General features: G+C 37.0%; 1 protein-coding gene across 2 annotated transcripts; it reads left to right on the top strand.

The window, feature by feature from the left end:
- Positions 1 to 19,756: 19,756 nt before the first annotated feature.
- LOC110101168 (purple acid phosphatase 22) lies at positions 19,757 to 22,420 on the top strand. Of its 2 annotated transcripts, none has more exons than XM_020828959.2 (5): positions 19,757 to 19,989; positions 20,327 to 20,618; positions 20,708 to 21,285; positions 21,423 to 21,511; positions 22,090 to 22,420. In XM_020828959.2, the coding sequence occupies exons 1-5, from the start codon at positions 19,852 to 19,854 to the stop codon at positions 22,316 to 22,318; spliced, it is 1,326 nt and encodes a 441-aa protein (XP_020684618.2). In that variant the 5' UTR covers positions 19,757 to 19,851; the 3' UTR covers positions 22,319 to 22,420. The 2 variants fall into 2 exon arrangements, with proteins under 2 accessions (XP_020684618.2, XP_028548814.1); XM_028692981.1 differs by having other exon boundaries at positions 19,848 to 19,989; positions 20,327 to 20,604.
- Positions 22,421 to 22,724: the final 304 nt, after the last annotated feature.

The raw sequence follows: 22,724 nt of genomic DNA, 5'->3' as shown, positions 1-22,724 counted from the left end.
GTTCGGGTTCAGGTTTGGTCGTTCCGACCCTTCTCTCCTTATACTTCATCAACAAAACGTTCAGTTATATTTTCTGATTTATGTTGACGATATCCTTTTAACAGGAAACGATCAATCCACGATTCAGTCCCTCATTCACTACCTCCGGTCTCACTTTGCACTCAAACAACTCGGCAATGTTTCTCTATTCCTTGGAATTCAAATCCTTAAAACTCCCTCCGGGTACCTCCTCAATCAACGTCACTATGCTCTCAAGATCCTCCAAGACGCCGGACTTCACGACTGCAGTGCAACTCCAACCCCGATTACGCCAAATCGATCCGCTCCGACCTCCGAGGATAAACCATTTGCTGATCCTCATCTCTATCGCAAGATTGCTGGAGCCCTCCAATATCTATCCATTACTCGCCCAGACATTGCATTCGCCGCAAATCGAATTTTGCCAACACATGCACGCTCCGACAGATTGTCACTTTCAGTTTCTCAAGCGACTGCTTCGGTACATCAAAGGCTCGCTCAACTACGGCTTACCGATATCCCCAGGCAATCTCTCCCTCCGTACGTATGTGGATGTTGACTGGGCATCCGACAGCTCTGATCGCAAATCTGTATAAGGTTTCTGTACCTATCTTGGCAATACTCTTATATCTTGGTCCATCAAGAAGCAGACAACTGTTGCAAAGTCGTCCACCGAGGCAGAGTATCGATCTCTATCCGCTTCTGCCTCTGATGTTTTGTGGCTGTACCTCAACCGTCTCCTACCACCATTGAGGAACTTCAACTACCTCAACCGTCTCCTACCACCATTTACTGTGACAATACCTCTGCGATCGCTCTGGCAAGAAATCCTGTTTTTCACGCTCGCACTAAACATATCGAACTGGATTATCACTTTCTTCGCCAACATATGGATAGTGGAGCCATCACCATAGATCACATCTGCTCCGCTGACCAGATCGCAGACATCTTCACTAAGCCACTGGCCATCACCAGATTTCAAACTCTTTGTGACAAACTGATCCTTCCTCTACAGGACGATCAGTTTGCGGGGGGTTAATAGGAGTAACGGCTAAAACCGTACGCTCACTAAGCTTCTTTATAATTACTAGCTACTTATTTCCCTTTATTCTCTATATATACTCATGTACCTTTACCATTTCATAATATACAAAACATACTTTCTTTTACCTGCTCTGTCCGTATCCTTCTTCTTTTTTTCTATTCTATTAAAGATATCAACTATTTGATCTTGAGAAGGAATATGATGAATATTAATGTCGCCGGAGGAGATGTGTTGACGAATAAAATGTTGATGTGAATAAGGCCCTATACTCAGCTTCTGTGGAGGAAGATTTGGTGACGGTGACTTGTTTCTTGAGGGACCAAGAAATGAGGTTTGGACCCATGAAGGTGCATAAACCGGAGATTGATTTCTGATCGGAATTATCTGAAGCTCAGTCGGTGTTTGTGTATGTTCGAAGTTGAAAGTCTCCGAGTATGATAGGAAAGCCAAAGGTCAATGTGCCAAACGCAGTGAGCCGGCGAGACGACGGTGAAGGGACGGATCATGAAAGGGCTTGATGTTGCTTGTATGGTGTGTTGATGTTGGAGCAATCTGGAGTGGGAGATGCCTTACATTCATCAAAATCAAATCACAAAAGAATATAACTATAATCCAAAACCGACTTATTCATGACCCCCTTCTAAAACATGTCAAATGAATAAAATAAAAAAAAATATTTATTGAGCTAGTGAGGACCCGAGCCCCAGGGCCCCACTATAGACCATCCCCTAAAATATAAATGATGGCAACGGGTCACCCGACAGCATTGTAGAGTGCAGATAAACTAGATAATAACGGGCAACAAAACTGAACCTCCTTCTTCCTCCGCTCCAGAGCCAAACGCACCCTAAGCTCGACATCCTCTCCAACTGAACCGACCACAGTTGACGGACCTTCTAGCCGCGACCTCCGAGGCCGAGCTGATCTTTTCTCGCGTATAGGTGATCTTCTCCATCTTCTTCTTCTTCATCTTCTTCAACCCCTTCTTCTTGTTCTTCTATCTCTTCTTCTATTTGCTACTTCTTATACTATTTCTTCTTCTTCCTTTCCCTTTCCTGAAAATTTGGTGTTGTTTTCCCAGGGTTAAGTTCATGTATTCCTGCCCACTCCACAATGATCTACTCTATCGTCATCTTCATTTTCATCATTTTTCTTATCGCTACGATCACCTACATCACCTACTTAATGTGGAATTACTCTGTTGTTGCCCTTCCCCTTCAACCTGAACGCAATGCTAATACTGAGATCGACAATGCTTCGCTTAGTACCTAGCCTACACTCACCTATGCTGAAGCCAAGAGTCGAGATCTGCGAGCGGTCAACGCCATTTGCTGCTATATTTGTTTTGTTGACTATAAGGAGGACGAGAGGGAGGATAAGGCAATGAGGCTTTTGCCAGAGTGTGGACATTTATTTCATGCGACATGTGTGGATCCGTGGCTATGGCGGCAACATACTTGTTCGGTGTGCCGGTCATTGGTGGTGAATCGGGACTTGCAGATGCCTTTAGCCGGGGTAATTTCACTTGAGACTGAACATGCATAAAAATATACAAATATGATAATCAAATATGACAAACATCTATATATAATTTATGATAATAGAGTAATGTCTGTCCTATTTTACATAAAATATAAATATTCATGTTGATTATTTATCTATTAGCATGTTTTGTTGGGGCATGAAGAATGTTAAAATTCATATATATTTTAAATTAAGTGACATTATTGTTGATGTATGATAATATATTGCTTGTGCTTCTTGGGTTGGTTTTCCATGTAAAAATGTTGGGATTTTTCTTTTCAATTCTCCTTGTATGTGATTAAGAATAATATTTAACTATTGTGTATAGATTGAGATTTGATAATAATTTTATATTATGATTTGTTTTTTGTTTTAAATATAATATATTTTAAATTAATGATCATTAATTTCCAATGTTATTAAAACCATACCAGACCGGCCGGTTCAACCAGTTGAACTGGAACCGGCCGGCTAACCGGTCGGTTCAAACCTGAAAGTTGGACTTGCATCAGATCGAAAAATCGGGCGAACCGCCGGTTGATCCGGGGAACCGACGAACCCGCTGTATTTTAAAGAACCGGACGGTTCAAAAAAATCACATTAAATTAATTGACTGAATGGTTCTTTTCCCTATGCGTGCAAAACTTTTTATACTAATTAATGTTGCAGGCATGAGGAACACTAATATTAGCAATGCTGATAAGAGGGGATGATTGATTTATTGAGCTTAGTTTTAGAGCTAAGTTTTGTATCTATCGGGTATTAGTTGTGACATTAATGAAGCAAATTCTTTTGTTATGAACAATTCTCTTAATGGTGTGGTGTTATTTCATTGTAGGAATACTTTTATTTGGTTCTATCTTTTATTGCCTATACTGAACTACAACACTGAAATTTAGCCGGTTCTTGATGCTTTTTTACTGAAGCTAGAAAAGCTCTCACTCCAACGCTTCTTCTTTATTTCAGCAAGCTACATGGTTTAGCTCTCTCGAGCACGTTCAAATAACCTCTTAGTGTTCATCTGAGGAGAATAATCTGACACCTCCGCACTCTTCCTCCCAGCTCTTTCTTCTGGCTCGCTCACTACTGTCCCACCTTGAGATTCTCTCGTTTCTTCTAGGTCACAAGATACAGTTCACAAGAAAACATTGTGAGAAGAGATCTTCAAATACTTTACAACCATTTTACTTCAAATTAGGATTGATTGGTTTTAGAAGAATTTATGAATCAATAAATTAGAGAAGCTTAATTGAAATGTTATGTGATTTTTGAAGACTCAGCAATTAGTCATGAATTAAATCACATTTAACTTAAAATAAGTTAAAATTTTTAAGATTTATTTTGATTAAATTTTACTTAGAATATTCTACCATGTATTTTCTCCATAAATAATATATTGATAATTAATATATAATTCATCTAATATGTATATATATATATATATATATATATAAAGGTGAATATTTGCTTGATTGATTTCATACTAATACAAATGCACATATATAAAGGAAAGAAAAAAACAATAGAGGAAATATAATAAAGTAAAATATTTTCAATAATGAAAAATTATTGTATGAATAAATACTATATATTCTAATTATAAATGTTATATGTCAACAACTAATTCCAATAACTCTATTTGGTTTGAGGAATTTGAATTTTATGAGTGTTTTAAATAAATTTTAAATTAAAATCATATATTTAAAAAAATTGACTTTTTAGTTTCTTATAAAGAAGTTTATGAGCTTATTATTTTTTTTTTCATGTTTGGTTATTTACGAAGTAGAACTAGTATTTGAAATACATAAATGACGATAATAATGGGTACAGTGGTGGCCTGACGATGATGATGACGACAACTACAATGGCCAATTGTGATGATAACAATGGCGATAGTGACTAGCTAACGACATTAGTGGTGGTATTTGACCATGATTTTTTATGAAGCTTCGCATTTTAATATATTTATAATTCACCAAATCATGCAAATTCTAAATATATTGAAATGAAATAAATGAGAAATTTCAAATATCTTTAAATATTATTATACATTTACTTTCCTTTCAATCAAATATCCAGGAATTAAAATCCACTTTCATTTAGTTTATTTTTTACTACCATTACTTGCAATCAAACGACAACCGTCTAAATAATTTTAAAAGTTCTAACAAAAAAAAAGAAGATAAAACTGTCGCTTTAAAAATAAATAATTGAGGGACACAGACTATCAATTGTTAATGTTAATGAAAGATGACGGCCAGATTAGTGTTGGAAACCAATGAACATCATTCCATTAAAATATTGGGTATATTGAGATATATGCGCAAGAAGCTTTGTTATGCCTATGTTAATTTATTGGTTTTTGAAAACACATAAATATCATAGTTTTATTTTTTCTTATCTCCAATCAGAAAATAACGAGAGGGATTTAAATACATAGCACCTAAAATTATTTATGATATCTCAATAATTTAAGGGGTATTTACATACACAACATCTAATATTTTACATATTTAGCCAATAAACTTCAATATTTACCATTCCTATTACTTCATCACTCAATATCGGTTATATTGCCTTTAACACTATTGCTTCTATCATCCTTTAGGTGTCAATGGTTGCCTTCAGATCATCCTCATTCACAAACAAGTTGTACTGATCATCCGGAAAGCAAGGAAATCACATGGGATAGATTGGCCTAATAATTGATGGTGAGATTTAGTGAGTTGCAATAAAGATTGCAAGATCGTTGGGGCCTAGTGATGGCGAGAGTAGATGAGTTACTACAATGATTGTGAAATTATAAACAATAGAATCACTAGGTATAGGCATTGATAAGTGTTCGACAAGACATCACATATGAGGGCATCAAAAGGAGAGGGCATTGTGACTAGCAATGATGACATATAACGAGTTTGTTCATGAAGTTAATGAAGTGCTACTTCATATAAAGAATAAAATTTAGATGTTAACTATACAAATGCAAATGTTTTAGGTGTTACGTATGTAAATACTCCCATTTTTTTAAAAAACTTCAATATATGGCATCACAATAATCTAACGGAATAAACGATCTCCGCTAGCAACAAAGATCATCGAAGGAGTTTTGAATTCTAGCTTTGATGAACGGCATTGAACAAAAGTTTTAAATAGTGATTTTGAAAGTGCAAAATTGTTTCACATTTTGTTGTATATTCCCACAAAATCGTAGGCTTAATAAAGATGGAGAATAGGTCAGCTTACTATCGAATGCAAGTAGAAGGAGAAGCGTGTGAAGAATTCACAGTGGGTTGGAGAAGATAACTTGAGCACGAGAGGGAAGCTTCAGTTCCTTGTCATCTTCACGAAAGAGACGAGGGGGCGGGGAGCTGTAGTCGCGAAAGGGGAGCAGACGGGGGAAGAAGCCGAACGAATATGTGTATAATAGGGGTTTTTTTTCGTATCAGCTTTGCCTCATCAATTATAACAGGATTAAATACAACTGCACATAACACGCATTGCGCAAACCGTCCGGTTATCCAAAATCGGAGCCAGTTTTTTGGTTCAACGGTCAAACCAGCAGTTTGAGGCCAGTTCGACTCGAAAACGATTCTCAAGAGAGCTGTAACCGGTTGGTAGGCCGACCGGTTTGCGATTCAACTGGTTGAACCGGCCGGTCCAGTCCGATTTTAAAAGCCATGGGTACAAGGTCATGCGGTGCACGAGGAGCTCGCTTAGGAGCCCAAGGCATTGGCAGAGGTGGAGGGCACAAGAAGCGAAGGGTGCGAGCAGAGGCGTAAGGCGCAGGTGCTCGAAGCCGAGAGGTTGAGGCCGTGATAGCCGAAGCAGAGTGAAGCTGGATACAGGTTGATGTCATGTGGAAGTGTACAAGCAAATTAGGCTCAGATCAATTAACTCATGAACGAATGTCAAAGCGACAGAGCCAGGTTGCAAGTATGCTTTCGTAGCAAGATCACATAGGTGGATTATTTCATGAATGCACAATTTTGCGTGGATTGGAGCAATGGAGATGAGTTCAAGCATTAGATGGAGACATAAATGTTTTGTAAACCTTGGATCAATATGGAGTTTGTTAGATATTAGTCCAAGACTTAGGTAGTTTCTCTTTTGTACTTTTATTTAGTTTCTTGTATGGCTTATATTGCTATTGATGTAGTCATTTATATCTATAGATAGACACTAAAGACTATAATATGAGGCATGATTAAGGAATAAATAATCTGGCTTTGCTCTCTCCCGCTCCCCTTCTCTCTCTATATCCTCCTCTCTTAAGAAGCTCAAGAGGAATAATTCCATCCTCTCATTCAAGATTCTTACAATATTTAAAATGTTTGATTTGTGCTCTCACCAAAAAAAAAATCTAACTTTCACATTGATAATTAATTACCACCATCCAATAATATTTAATTATAAACAAAGTGAAATATCTTATTTATATATTTATTTAAAGGGTTTTCTTACTATTTCTTAAAGTAGCTTTTAGTACAATATTAAAATTTTTGCACTAAAAATTTGCTTTAAAAAGTAATAAAAAAGTCATGCCAAACAAAACTTTAAGACTACTTTTTTACGACTTCTTAATTAGAAAGCAGCTTTAAGAAGAAGCAGTAAGAAAAACACCCAAAGAGCCTTAGGCTTCGTTTGGGATGGCTTTCTTCATGCTTCTTAAAACTGCTTTTTAGTATAAAAATTAAAATTTTTATACTAAAAACCCGCTTTAAGAAGCAGTAAGAAAGCCGTCCCAAACAAAGCCTTAGTTTCGGACATTGCTGCCTGTGCTGATGCGATCAGTAATTAATTGCAACACGTGCCATCAGAAGTAAATGAACTGCATATTACTGTACAATTTCTTGCATCTAAAAAATTGTTATTCAGTTAAATTATAAGCCCATTCGGAAGAGCCCAATAGTTTTTCATAGGCTGCTAGTTCAAGTAAAACAAAGCCCAGGAAATGAGTAATATAAATTGTGACCCTGATATAAATTATATTAAAATAATTTACATGTTCAAAATTCAGATTATTTATAAAATTAAGAAGAATTTATAAGTGAAATAATATAATAAAAAGGAAAAAAAATTTAGGCTCTATGAATTATATCTATTGTTCCAGAAAGTGAGAAAAAAAATTTAGATTTAAATTTTATTTGAAATAACTTATTTACTATTTTTGAAACAACTTTTTTGATTTTTTTATTATAAAATTATTTTAAGAAGCATTAATAAAGTCATGACAATTTTTTTACTATCTTCTAAAGAAAATTTTTAGCATAAAAATTTATAAATTAGAAATATATTTTAAAAAATGATAAGAAAATTATTCCAAATGAAGCCTAAAAAATAAATGTATGATTATGAGGTTATTATAATTTTATGGCACTATCTTTGTTTCTCTCCCTCCGTATTTGTTGCGGGCTAGAATATACGCAGCGATAGAGTTAGAAAATTTTCGTCTCAGCATTGTACGGATATCCAGCACCCAAACAGGAGAGAAAAATAACACTAAAATTTTTACGTGGAAAACCCTGAAAGGGGAAAAACCACGGGGGTCACGCCCAGTTGAAAGAATTCCACTAGTGTTTGTTTGAGGTACAAGAGGCTGACTCGTCCTTAAAATTTAGGGCGATCAAATTACAATGCTTCACTTCCGGATTTAAATCCGATTACAAACAAGTTGTGTGTTCGAGCTGAATTCAGAATCACTTAGAATTCCGACGTCACTTGGAAATTGGGCAGAGTTCCGACGTCACTTGGGTATCGGGCCGAATTCTTGTGTCACTTTGGCGTCAGACAGAATTTCAGAGTCACTTGGGCGGAATTCCGGCTTCACTCGGATGTATGGCAGAATTCTAGTGTCACTCGGGCATTCGGTAGAATTCTGATGTCACTCGGGCGTCGGGCAGAACTCCGGTAGTGGTCGAGGAAGAGTTATTCCCTTCTATCATTCTCTTCTCTACTTCTTCTCTTCTTCTTGCTTAGGCTACCTCTCAAGAGAAATGAGGGGTCTATTTATAGATTTTCTTAAGTGGCATGGCCCATGAATAGATGAGGGATCAGGGGAAAATATGAGTGGTTCGGATGGATGACTGATATTGAATATTTTGATCATGGACCGTTTGCAGGCATTTGAAGGTCTTAATGACTTTGGGTCATGCCACAATGCTCCGAAGAGGAATCAGATTCAGAATCAGACGAACAAGGAAGCCAATCAAGTTGAACCCGCACATCCACCCCAGAATTATCACCCACATGATACACCAAAGTTTGGCGTTCAATTAAATTCACAGGCACTTCCACAAAAGAATTAAGAATAACCAAACCTTCACCAGAAATAACATCACTTCTAACAACATCACCTCCAACAAAAGCCTCACATGACGCAACCTCAACATTAGGTAAAGGAGAACCAACATAATTCACACCGCAAGGAGCACCATTATTCTTCATAGATAAAGGATCCCCTCCCCCCACAACAGCAGGGGCACAAGGATAAAAAAGAGTGGAACCCGAGGGGGCATCAGCATTAACCAAATCCAAATCTACCAACGAATTAACAGGCATCAGCATTAACCAAATCCAAATTATAAAAATTATTGTTGTCATTATCATTTTAACTTCTCTCTATTGTGTGATACTTTGAAGCCTTAACAAAAAACACAACTCTGCCAATCTCTCCGTATTTAGAGAAGCAAGCTCATTGGACTTGGCATCGTAACGATAATTCAAATATAGATGTGGGAGATGAGCTATGGATAGAGAGTTTGAGCTCCTCAGCTTCGTGCATGACTGTACAGAGATTTTAGTGATCGTCGGGACGAACTTGTACGTATCTACGAGTTGTACACCCGATGGCAAATGGGCCAAAAGATCTTGAATTCCCGAGTCAACCCAAGAAGAGAAAAAAGATGCAACAATACGAATAATGAAAATAATAAGAAGATACAGACTAACCAGACAATGCCACAGCCCAAATAAATTTAGTTCCAAGCCCTCACACCGACTCCGCGACCATAACACATGGTTGTGGAACGCAAAGAAGATGCAAAAACAAAAATTTTCTTACTTTATTGTGTCTTATGAAGTCAACATCGTATATACTTCAGATTGTTGAAGACTTTAAAACATATTAGATTATGGTTAATTACAATTGGATTCTATATTTTACACTTTTAATTAGTCTGAGAGAGTGTGATTGTAATTAGGAAACCGTTCACGTGCACACACACTAGGGGAGTGTAAAAAATTTGTAAATTTTTAAACTAATCATATTTTATAATTTCATATTGTAAGGGATGATTTATAAAGTTATTTCCTCTAGAAAGCAGTTAATCGAACAATGAAGAAAATTTTCTAAGTCCTATTTGTACTGTATGAAGTCATATTCGTATAGACGACGTCCAAAGCATAAACTAGATAAGTACAAGTTCGTCCCGACGATCACTAAAAATTTTCTTACTGTATTGTGTCGTATGAAGTCAACATCGTATAGATGACGTCCAAAGTACCACTCTTCTTCTCTTGAAAAAGTTCGCTTTTGCATCTTCTTTGCATTCCGCAACCGTGTGTTTTGGTCGCGGGGTTGGTGTGAGGGGTTGGAACTCGTTTTATTTGGGTTGTGGCATTGTCTATTTAGTCTGTATCTTCTTGTTGTTTTCATTGTTCTAATTGTTGCATCTTTTTTCTCTTCTTGGGTTGACTCGGGAGTTCAAGATCTTTTGGCTCATTTGCCATCGGGTGTACAGCTCATTTAGACTTTAGATTTTTGAAGACTTTAAAACATATTAGATTATGGTTAATTATAAATGGAGACTATGACCAATTGAGGTATGCAACTGTCCCCAATATGTGTCGTTTAAGTTCAATTGATGAGTTTGATATTAAGTTTAATTTATAAGTATTAATTTTTGAATTTATTATCTCTATTTTTAGTTTGATATGAGAACGAAATGTAGAGTGAATGCATAGAGAAAAAATTTTCACTCATTTTATAATATTTAATAATATTATTATTTATTACGTCATTCAGTTTGATCGGCCAAACCGTGAACCTCTCATTCTTCCGTTTAGTTAACCGGTCTGATTTTCACAACCTTGTTAATTTCAAAAGCAAGAAAGATAAGAATCACATTAAATTAATTGATTGAATGGTTCTTTTCTATATGCGTGGAAAACTTTTTACACCAATTAATGATGTATGGATGAGGAACACTAATATTAGCAATGCTGATAAGAGGTAATGATTAATTTATTGAGCTTAGTTTAGAGCCACGTTTTATGTCTGTCGAGTATTAGTTGTGACATTAATGGAGAAAATTCTTTTGTTATGAACAATTCTCTTAATAATGTGGTGTTAATTCGTTGTAGAAATACTTTTATTTGGTTCTTTCTTTTATTGTCTATAATGAACTCCAATACTGAAATTTAGCCGGTTCCTGATGTTTTTTTTTACTGAACATTAGAAAAGCTCACTCTAACGCTTCTTCTTTATTTCAGCAAGCTGCATGGGTTAGCTCTCTCGAGCATGTTCAACCTCTTAGTGTTCTTATGAGGAGAATAATCTGACACCTCCACACTCTTCCTCCTAGCTCTTTCTTCTTGGTCGTTCCCTACAGTCTCTCCCCCCCCCCCGTGAGATTCTCTCGTTTCTTCTAGGTCACATGATACAATTTACAAGAAAACTTTGTGAGAAGATATCTTCAAATACTTTACAACCGTTTTACTTTAGAATTGATTGGTTTTAGAAGAATGTATGGATCAATAAATTAGAGAATCTTGAAATATTATGTGATTTATGCTCAATTATAATTTATGTATGCACCATATAAGAAAGTGCTTTTCTGATTTAGCTTTAAACAATGATAAAATCTCAAAGCTGAATCAAAATATAAAAATAATTATTTAGATATTATGGTCAAAAGTATTTAATGAAACAAATTTGGTGAAGATCTATTGATAAACATATGGTCAAAGAAATTTTAAATCTCTTGAATCTCTTTTATGATTAGAGTAATAAAAAAGTCGGTAAATATTCATGAATTAAATTGCATTTATCTTAAAATAAATTTAAAATTTTGAAGATTTATTTTAATTAAATTTTACTAGAATATTCCAACATGTATTTTCTCTATAAATAATAGATTGGTAATTAATATATAATTCATCTAATATGTATATATATGATTTCATTTTCATGCTCCCTTTTTGTTGCAAATGAGAAAATGAGTTGGTATGGATAGATTTTGATCTTCTTAGTGAAAAAATAAAGAAGAAAATTCCATCATTTAGACCCTCAAGATTAGGGTATAAAATTGGTAGCAATACAACCACAAAATATTTAGGTGGCGAGTTTGACAATATAAAATACAAGAAATCCCATGGCACTGGTCTGCTAACTTTTGTCGTTAGAATGACCCTTGTTTCTTGTAATAATAAAAAACATGAAAGGGTGAATATTTGCTTGATTGATTTCATACTAATACAAATGCACATATATATAGGAAAGAAAAAAAAAACAATAGAGGAAATATAATAAAACAAAATATTCTCAATAATAAAAATTTATTGTATGAATAAATACTATATATTCTAATTATAAATGTTATATGGCAACAACTAATTCCAATAACTCTATTTGGTTAGAGGAATTTGAATTTTATGAGTGTTTTAAATATATTTTAAATTAAAATCATATATTTAAAAAAAAATTAGACTTTTTAGTTTCTTATAGAAAAGTTTATGAGCTTATTAATTTTTTTCCTGTTTAATTATTTAGGAAGTAGAACTAATATTTGTAGTACAAAAATGATGATGATAATGGGTACAGTGATGGCCTGACGATGATGATGACGACAACTACAATGATCAATTGTGATGATAACGGTGGCGATGGTAACTAGTAACAACATTAGTGGTGGTATTTGGCCATAATTTCCGAAGAAGATTCACATTATAATATATTTAGAATTCATCAAATCATGCAAATTTTAAATATATAGAAATGAAATAAATGAGAAATTTCAAATATCTGAAAAGATTATTATACATTTACTTTCCTTTCAATCAAATATCCAGGAATTAAAATCCACTTTCATTTAGTTTATTTTTTACTACAATTACTTGCAATCAAACGACAACCATCTAAATAATTTTAATAGTTTTTATATAAAAAAAAAAGATAAAAATGCTCCTTTAAAAATAAATAGTTGAAGGACACGTACTATCAATGGTTAATGTTAATGAAAGATGAAGGCAAGATTAGTGTTGGAAACCAATGAACATTATTCCATTAAAATATTGGGTATATTGAGATATATGCACAAGAAGTTTTGTTATGCCTATGTTAATTTCTTGGTTTTTGAAGACACATAAATATCATAGTTTTATTTTTTCTTGTCTTGAATCATAAAATAATGAGAGGGATTTACATACATAGCATCTAAAATATTATTATTTTATATATAACACCTCATTACCATTCCTATCACTTCATCACTCAATATAGGTTCTATTACCTTTAACACTATTGCTTATGTTATCCTTTAGGTGTCGATGGTTGCCTTCATATCATCCTCATTCACACACAAGTTGTACTTACCATCCGAAAAGTAAGGAAATCACATGCAATCTCCTAGGTGATGATATAGATTGGCCTAATGATTGATATTGAGATCTAGTGAGTTGCAATAATGTTTGCAAGATCGTTGGGGCCTAGTGATGGCGAGAGTAGATGAGTTACAACAATGATTGTGAAATTATAAACAAGAGAATCATTGGGAGTAGGCATTGATAAGTGTTCAATAAGACATGATGGATGAGGGCGAGAGGGCATCGTGACTAGCAATGATTACATATAACGAGTTTGTTCATGAAGTTAATGAAGTGCTACTTCATATAAAGAATAAAATTTAGATGTTAATCATATAAATGCAAATGTTTTAAGTGTTACGTATGTAAATACTCCCAATTTTTTTAAAAATATCAATATATGGCATCACAATAATCTAACGTGATAAACGAGAGCGCATATAGGAGATCTGCCAGCTTGCCGCAAATGTTCAATGTGGGATTTTTGAGTTAGAAACTTATACCTTTGTAATGTAATGGTGACGATGAGGTCTAGGCGATGATCAAACTTGCACAAATTTTTTTGAATTTTTTTTTTCTCTTATATATTACATAAATACATAATAACAATAATAATAATGATAAATACTTGATACTAATAAATCTTGAAGACATATTATATTGCTATTAGTTGTGAGAGAGATGAGCACAATGATGGTTGGATGGGATGATTTGGAAGTGGATTGGAAGAGGTGTTTGAAGTGGGCTATTTGATATTAAGTGGAATGGGCCTTGGAGGATAATGAGATTAGAGGGATGTGGAGTTATGGGCTTCTGAAGGAAGTTAGAGGGTGGAAATGAACTGGGCTTAGGTTATCCACGGGCCAAGACTGTTACCGGACTTTAGAAGAGAAAGTTATTAGGCTATTTTGGTAAGTGGAACCTGGAAGAGATGGGCCGGCTGGATGTATGGTTAGGCTTATTCACGTGATGTGAGGGAGAGTGTTGGCTGGTTGAGAACTAGGTCAGATGTGCTGTGAGAAAGATCGGGTGAAAGAGATTCGACTGTGGAATCGGGCTTGTGGTTGTGATCATGGTCCAATAGCATACTCGTGGCCTGACTTCGTTGCTCTGACCTTTGTTCATGAGCCAATTGATCAGAGCCCAATTTGCTCGTGCACTTTCACACGGCATCAATATGTCTCCATCTTCACTCCACTATGGCTATCATGATGCTAGCCTCTTGGCTCGTGCACCCGTGCCTTGCGCCTCCGCCCTGTGCGTCCTCCTCATGCTTCACACGATCTCGCACCTCCTCGTGCCCCGCAAGTGCCAGCACACACTGCTAGTTTTATGCCTTTGTCCTGACTGACGCGTTTGCATCTCCACCCTACTCCCCAACACCTACCGGTCTCCACAAGAGGCCTCCTAACTGCCTCCTCTTTTACGAATTGTTTTCTTAGACAAGAAAACTTGCTCCACCTCCACCAAGTTATGATATCATTTGTAAGAAACTTGAATGAGGGGAAGGAGTTCTTTCTCTTGAGCATCTTGAGAGAGGAGGATAGAGAGAGGGAAGGGGAGAGGGAGAGAGCTGAACAATTTTCCTTATTCCTTAACCATGCCTCCTATTACAGCCTATAGTGTTGGTGTATATACAAATGACTACATCAATGACAGTAAAAGCCATTCAAACAATTAAAGAAAAATTAAAAAAGAGAAACTACCTAAATTTTGGACCAATATCTAAAAAATACCTATGAATCTTTTTTTTCATTCGTGCTTGAAACCGGTTGACAATTTTTAAAAGCTATTATATGTATATATAAGATGATAAAAAATTATAATTTATAATGCCACTTTTAATATTATGAAAGAATTGAATGATTATTTTATTAGTATTATATTTAAATATTTTTTTAATATAAGTGATTAAAATATTATTTATTTGCCGATTTCTAATTGTCTTTCATAGTCTATTTTTTACAATAGTTATAATAGAAAAAGCTTTTTTAATTTAAATTACAATTTTCTTAAATTAAAATCTATTTTTTTTTTAATTTCTCATAATAAAAATCTGATTATAATATATTGACGTAATTTACTTTAATATAAAGGTCTGAATTAAATAGAGATGAATAAAAAAATAAAGATGATTATTTTATGCTTCTACTTTAATTAAAAAGAAACAATAATTAAAAAAAATCAACTAAATTAGATTAGAGCTGGTTCGAGTAACTGTCAGAAGAATATAAATAAATGGCTTGAAATATTTTAAAGAGTACCCACCGATGCTTAGCTTGGTTTGTGGGTAAGTACGGTTGGGAACCCCCCACCCGGGCCCCCCACCCGGGCTCGATTACTCTCGAATGCAGTTCATCTTAAGAGGGACCCAATCAAATGCAAGCGAGGGATTTTCTAGGATGGGTGCCTCTTCTAGGTCGGCCGAAGATTAGTCACATCGCTAAGTGCCCTTTCGAAGATGATAGTGGGTGGATGTGAGTATACGGTTCACTCTTACATATCCGGTTCCCACTTGTATTTACTGTTTTACTCTTTTTAGTCTATATATACACTTGTATCTAAGCTGTTTATGCCAAGGATTACTTTTTCTCTATCTCTTGGTCTCTGTTTCATTTTCTTCCTTGCAGCCTCTCTTGGCAAACTCTCACATGGTATCAAGAGTCGGAAATGGGAGATCAAGAATCTGCTTCTTTCCTCCCTATAACCTCCTCCATGCTTGCTGGAACGTCTGCCGACATCATCATACTGGTATCACTCAAATTTATCATCTCAAACATCAAGAATCTCATTCCTCATTCCCTCACCACTAAGAATTATGCTATTTGGCGAATCCAAATCTTTCAACACCTCTCTCCTAATGGCTATGCGGATCACCTCACCGGCAAAACAATTTCGCTGGCCGATACCACCTTTCAAGAACAAGCTCGGTGGCGCCTAAACGATAACAACCTCATTTCAGCTCTCTTTGCAACCATATTACCTGAAATCCTTCTCTACATCATCGCGTCCACGACTACTCAAGAAGTCTGGACAGTACTTGAACGCCGGCTATAATCTTTGAGTCGTTCTCATGTTATACAACTCAAGAACGAACTACACCACATTCAAATGAACAACATAACTATGCAACAATATCTTTCTCAAATCAAGAATATCGGGGACAACATCGCCGCTTCAGGAATGAAGATTGATCCGGAAGACATTGTTCTGTAAATTCTAAACGGCCTACCATCAACCTACAACTCCTTCAAGACCGCCATCTGCACCTCCTCCCTACCCGCCGATCTCAACACGCTCTACTTGCTACTTTGCAGCGAGGAGATTCACGTCAATCAAGATCTTCACAAAGATCAATCTGCAATTTCGTTCGCTTCCGCTCTCTACACCACTTCGCACAATCAGTCACGAAACCACAGTAAAAAACGCTTTCCAAATATTAAGATTGGCACGTCCAGGCCATACGAAACATGAGACTCAATCTTCCCCACCTCGACCGCAAATAACACTCGCCCTACCTGCCAAATATGCGGCAGGATTGGCCACATTGCCATCAATTGTTGGCATAGATGCAGTTTCAAATATGCACCAACCATTCCCAATGGCCCTTGTGCCATGCTAGCTCAACCGACACCGACCGTCCCACAAGCATGGATCCTTAATTCCGGAGCTTCCACACACTTGACGTTAGACAGCTCGAACATACAGCAACCGTCCGCCTATCACGGACAAGTTTAAATTGTTTTGTAGTCTTGTTCAAACTCAATTCTATGCCAGCCTAAAACTTTCCGATCCGACGGCGGTGGAGAATTCACTAACTCCGCCTTCGAATATTTTCTCGAGCATCACAGTATTATACACCTATTAAGCTGTCCTCACACACTAGAATAGTACAGCCTTGTTGAACGTAAGCACAGGCTTCTTCTAGACCTTACTCATACGCTCTTGCATGCTTCTCAACTTCCCGATCACTTATGGGCCGACGCTCTTTCGACAGCAAACAACCTAATAGATCAGGTTCCCTCCACATCTCTGGCACTCAAATCTCCTCACCAAACTCTCCACAACAAACTCCCTACCTATTCACACCTTTCGCACATTCGGCTGCCTCTGCTACCCTTAGCTTCAACCTTATACCACCAACAAATTCTCCCCCCGCTCTCAATAATGCGTTTTCATTGGCTACTCACTACATCGCAAGGGATACAAATGCTATAACTTGGCCACTCACAGAACTCACATATCTAGGCATGTAGTGTTTCATGAAAGTACCTTTCCCTACACCTCTCAAATTTCATCAAACACAGCCAACTCTTAACTCACTCAGCACATTCAATCTCCCCTTCTACTGGTTCCAACTTCCACCGTCTCTCACTCCCCCTCCTCCACACAACTCCTCAACAACATCTTCCACTAAACCCACACACACTCATCAAACCGCAACTTCTCATCCTCCCACTCCAGTTCACAACCCATCCATACCACCCATCACGGACTCGTCTCTCCCTCACCATCCTATTCATTCAATGCAAACCCGCTCAAAATATGTAATTCCCAAACCAAAACACATCTTCACCCTTCTCAGCAGCACCAATCCTCCTCCCACACCTACAACTTACCATCAAGCATCCAAACTTGACACTGGCGAGCAGCTATGGCAGAAGAAATCAATGCACTTCAGAAGCAAAGGACTTGGTCTCTCGTTCGAATCCCGACGAACAAGTGAATATTCAGTTGCAAATATGGACATACAAAACTAAATTGCTACCCACATGAAAAATAGATCGACACAAAGCTCGTCTCGTCGCATTAGGATACGACCAAACTTTCGGCGAGAACTACACCGAAACCTCCAATATGGTTGCAAAGATGCCTACCATTCGCAAACTCACTCTTGCTACCAACCGCAAATGGCCAATGCTCCAGTTAGAGTTTCCAACGTCTTCCTCCACGGCGATCTTCTTGATGATATTTACATGCGTCAACTATCCGGCTTTAAGGATCCCCACCAACCTAACTATGTCTGCAATTACATAAATCTCTATACAGTCTTAAGCAGGTGGCCCCGTCAATGGTTCCAGAAATTCACAAGTTTCTTACAATCACTCGGCTTCGAATTCAATCTTTCCAACCACTCTCTCCTTATTATTTCAAAGCATCACATTTATATCTATCTACTAATTTATGTAGATGACATCCTTGTCACAGGTAACGACTCTTGTAGCATTCAGACACATCTCAAAGACCTACACTCACAATTCGCTCTCAAACAGCTTGGACATATCTCTCTTTCTCGGCATAAAAGTTCTCCAAACTACAAAAAGCAACTTTTTCACTGAAGAACACTATGCACCAAACTCATTCAAGAAGCCGGATTTGAAAACTGCAAGGCATCTCCCACTCCAGATTGCTCCAACATCAACACACCATACGAGCAACATCATGCCCTTTCATGATCCGTCCCTTTACCGTCGTCTCGTCGGCTCGCTCCAATATCTTTCCATCACAAGACCTAACATAGCTTTTGCAATAAACTGGGCTTGCCAACATATGCAACAACCCACAGTTCAAGACTTCCAAGGCCTCAAACGCATCTTAAGCTACATCAAAGGCACATTGACCTTTGACCTTCCTATCATACCCGGATACTTTCTTCGAACATACACGGACGTCGACTGGGCTTCAATTAATTCTGATTGGAAATCAATCTCCGATTTCTGCACCTTCATGGGTCCAAACCTCTTTTCTTGGTCCGTCAAGAAACAAGTCACCGTAGCCAAATCTTTCACAGAAGTCGAGTATAGGGCCTTATCAGCATCAACATCGGAAGTCCTCTGGCTCCGTCGACTATCTGTCGAACTTCAACTTGAACGAAGCTCCCCTACGACTATTCACTGTGACAATATCTCAACTATTGTCATAGCCAAGAACCCCGTCTTTCATGCCCGGACAAAGCACATTGAGATTGATTACCATCTTATTCGTCAACACATATCCTCCGGCGACATTAATATTCATCATATTCCTTCTCAAGATCAAATAGTTGATATCTTAACCAAACCGTTCTCATGCACTCGTTTTACCCACTTTCGCTCCAAATTAATCATTCAAACCCGAATGATTAATTTGAGGGAGGCTGTGAGCATATGGTTCACTCTTACATATCGGGTTCCCACTTGTATTTACTGTTTTACTCTCTTTAGTCTATATATATACATTTGTATCTAAGCTGTTTACGGCAAGGATTACTTTTCTCTATCTCTCGGTCTCTGTTTCCTTCTCTGTTTCATTTTCTTCCTTCCAGCCTCTCTTGGCAAACTCTTACAGTGGATACCCGTTCAAAAAAAAAAATCTTAAAGAGTCATGTGGTAATTACTTTATATGTATGATGTATTAGTAAATTCAACTACCAAGAAAAGATATCAATTTAATATGAACGCAAAAGCCCATCATGCTTAGGGAAGGCTGACTCGGTAGAGTTGATTCAGAACGCTGACAGTGATAGAACATCCAATGGGCTTGCTTGTTTGTTTCTCGACGGCAACCATTCCTTGAACGCTTCAATAACATCCACTTCAATCTATTAAACTTTTATTTCTTGATCTAAAAGCTCAACAACTTCGGTAGATAAATCTCTTTCTTGTGAAATCGTCGCAGAATCCTTCAACAAAATTTAAGAAAAAATGACGCAGGTATGGCCACTGGCATTCGGCTTTGCTGTGATCGTCTTCTCCGGCGTCGGGGCGTCGGCCTACACGAGGCCACCGCCAGGCAGAATTCTCACTGTGAAAAGTTCCGAGTCCGATTCCCAACCTCAGCAGGTACATACAGTACCGTTCTCTCTCTTTCTCCTCTCTCTGAATATTTTTTGTATTTTCTTAAGAAAATGACAACAAACCAAAATATTTTTATATTTTTCAAAAAGGTCTTTTTTTTGTTAATATAATTTTATATTTTATATAATCATCACAATCGAGTGAACATCTAAAATATTTTTTTATTTTATTTTCTCATTTAATTTTTCTCAGCGATTTAATCAGATTGCCAATCCATTCCCAACAACTCAGGAAAAAAATAAGAGTTCGAATATGATCTAATAGTCAATAAAACACTTATTTTATAAAAAAAAATTCTGTTTTTGCAATGATGAACATATAGGTGCGTATTTCCATAGCGAATTCGGATCAAATGAGGATTTCATGGATCACGAAAGACAAGAACCTTCCCTCGCTTGTTGAATACGGGAAAACACCAGGTGTTTATGATAGTTCAGCCTCCGGCGAGAGCACCTCGTATCGCTTCTTCTTCTACACCTCCGGCAATATCCACCACGTCGAGATCGGCCCATTGGATGCCAACACCACCTACTATTATCGCTGTGGCGGCGTTGGCGGGGAGTTCACCTTCAAAACCCCGCCTTCAACTCTTCCTATCGAGTTCGTGCTCATAGGTTCTTCAATAATAACTCGTATTCATAGTAAAATCATTAAAAAAAAAGTTATAGAAATCTTTGAAACAGTTAAATTTGTGTGCAAACAGGGGACTTGGGCCAAACCGAGTGGACAGCCTCCACCCTCTCGCACATAAACTATTCAGACTACGACATTCTCCTCCTCGCCGGCGACCTCTCCTACGCCGACTCCCAACAACCACTCTGGGACTCCTTCGCCCTCCTCGTACAACCGCAAGCCTCCCGCCGGCCATGGATGGTCACCCAAGGCAACCACGAGATCGAATCCCTTTTCCCCATCTTCCGCATCCACCCCTTCGCCGCCTACAACGCCCGTTGGCGCATGCCATTTGAACAGAGCTCCTCCACCTCCAACCTCTTTTACTCCTTCGATGCAGCCGGCGGTGAAGCTCACGTGCTCATGCTCGGCTCCTATGCTGAATATGGCGTTAAGTCCCAACAATACAAGTGGTTGAAGGCAGATCTAGCAATGCTTGACAGGAGGAAGACGCCCTGGCTTTTGGCGATTGTTCATGCGCCGTGGTATAACACGAACGACGCGCACCAGAGGGAGGGAGAGGGAATGAGGAAGAATGTCGAGAAGCTCCTCTTTGATGCGAAGGTCGACATTGTCTTCGGCGGCCATGTTCACGCCTACGAGCGATTTGTAAGCCTTGTTTAATTCTAGCAACTACTTCTTGTGTAATCAAGATTTTAACGGTACCAATTTTTAAATTTAGGGGATTTACATAAACAATTAACACTAGCAACTATCTATTGCTTTCTGCTTTATGATTGTAACAGACGAGAATATACGACAACGCGGCAAATCCTTGCGGTCCTATATACATAACCATTGGGGATGGAGGAAACAGAGAAGGCCTTGCCTACAAGTAAGCAAAAACACTAAATTAAAAAAAAAAAAAATCACATTGATCGGACAATAACAAAAATAATGAAAATATCAATTTTTTATCCCACTACATAGAATCTGATACATAAATATTTTTTATCCATTGTGACATACTAAAAGTCAAATTCTCTAATGAAAAAATGTCATATTTAATATTTCCTAATCAAGTTTTTTTAGGTCTACCACTGTCTTTCTTAATGTGTCTGAACTAATACACACATTCTCCTAATTGGGTCAACAAAAGGAAGATGTTATGTGATCAAATTATTTAAGACAACACTTTCTAATTTTATCTATCACTGGAGCTACTCGAATCTTTTCACGGAACGTTTCATATTATATCTCTAAGTGTAATGCCACTCATCCACCTGAACATCTTCATCCTTTAACTTAACTTTATGCTTCTCTTTTAATGACCAACATTCTACCTTATAACACATTGCAAGTAACAAAACCATCTTCACACACCCAATATCTCTCACATTAATTGATCCAAATTATAAAAACTATTGCTGTCACTATCATTTTAACTTATCTCTATTGTGTGATACTTTGAAGCTTTAACGAAAAACACAGCTCTGCCAATCTCTCCGTATTTAGAGAAGCAAGCTTCGGCCATGGAAGACTTAAAGTATTGGATAAGAAGCGAGCTCATTGGACTTGGCATCGTAACAATAATTCTAATCCGGATGTGGGAGATGAGCTATGGATAGAGAGTTTGAGCTCCTCAGCTTCGTGCATGACTGTACAGAGTTATGCAACTCATTACAATGATGATGAGCTATAGAGTTGTTATAAGTTTTGTGGTTTTTGTTTTTGTTTAACTTTTTTAGTTATTTGTTGGGATAATCCCTTTAATAAGATATTTCAGAGGTTCTGTACTTCATTTTAGCTATGTTTGAGTATATTATTGTGAATAATACCAATAGAAAAACATATTTATATATTCATATTTGCTAAAAAAATTCAACTATATCTTAATTATAGAAACCAAACTCCCAAGTTGAAATCTTAAAGAAAAATATATTTAGACACTATAATTCATTTTTTTATAATATTTAAACACTATAATTCCTTAAAACAAAAGTGAGCGCATTAGAACTTAAGTTTTTCATTTAAAAAGTTGGTCCAAGACAATAATTCGAGAACAATCCAAATGGTTTTCTTTTTTATGAAGGATGCTTTGTACTTCA

The sequence above is a fragment of the Dendrobium catenatum genome, unplaced genomic scaffold (assembly GCF_001605985.2).
Source record: "Dendrobium catenatum unplaced genomic scaffold, ASM160598v2 fragScaff_scaffold_205, whole genome shotgun sequence".
Classification (NCBI taxonomy): Eukaryota; Viridiplantae; Streptophyta; class Magnoliopsida; order Asparagales; family Orchidaceae; genus Dendrobium; species Dendrobium catenatum.
Note: the sequence above shows the minus strand (reverse complement) of the source record. Positions and strands in the feature narration are given on the sequence as shown.

Bases quoted from the DNA above. Each gene is read 5' to 3' on its own strand.
- LOC110101168 (XM_020828959.2), top strand. From the start codon at position 19,852: ATGACGCAGGTATGGCCACTGGCATTCGGCTTTGCTGTGATCGTCTTC. The intron at 20,619-20,707 runs GTTCTTCAATAA...GTGTGCAAACAG, and splicing joins TATCGAGTTCGTGCTCATAG to GGGACTTGGGCCAAACCGAG. The intron at 21,512-22,089 runs GTAAGCAAAAAC...GATACTTTGAAG, and splicing joins AGAGAAGGCCTTGCCTACAA to CTTTAACGAAAAACACAGCT.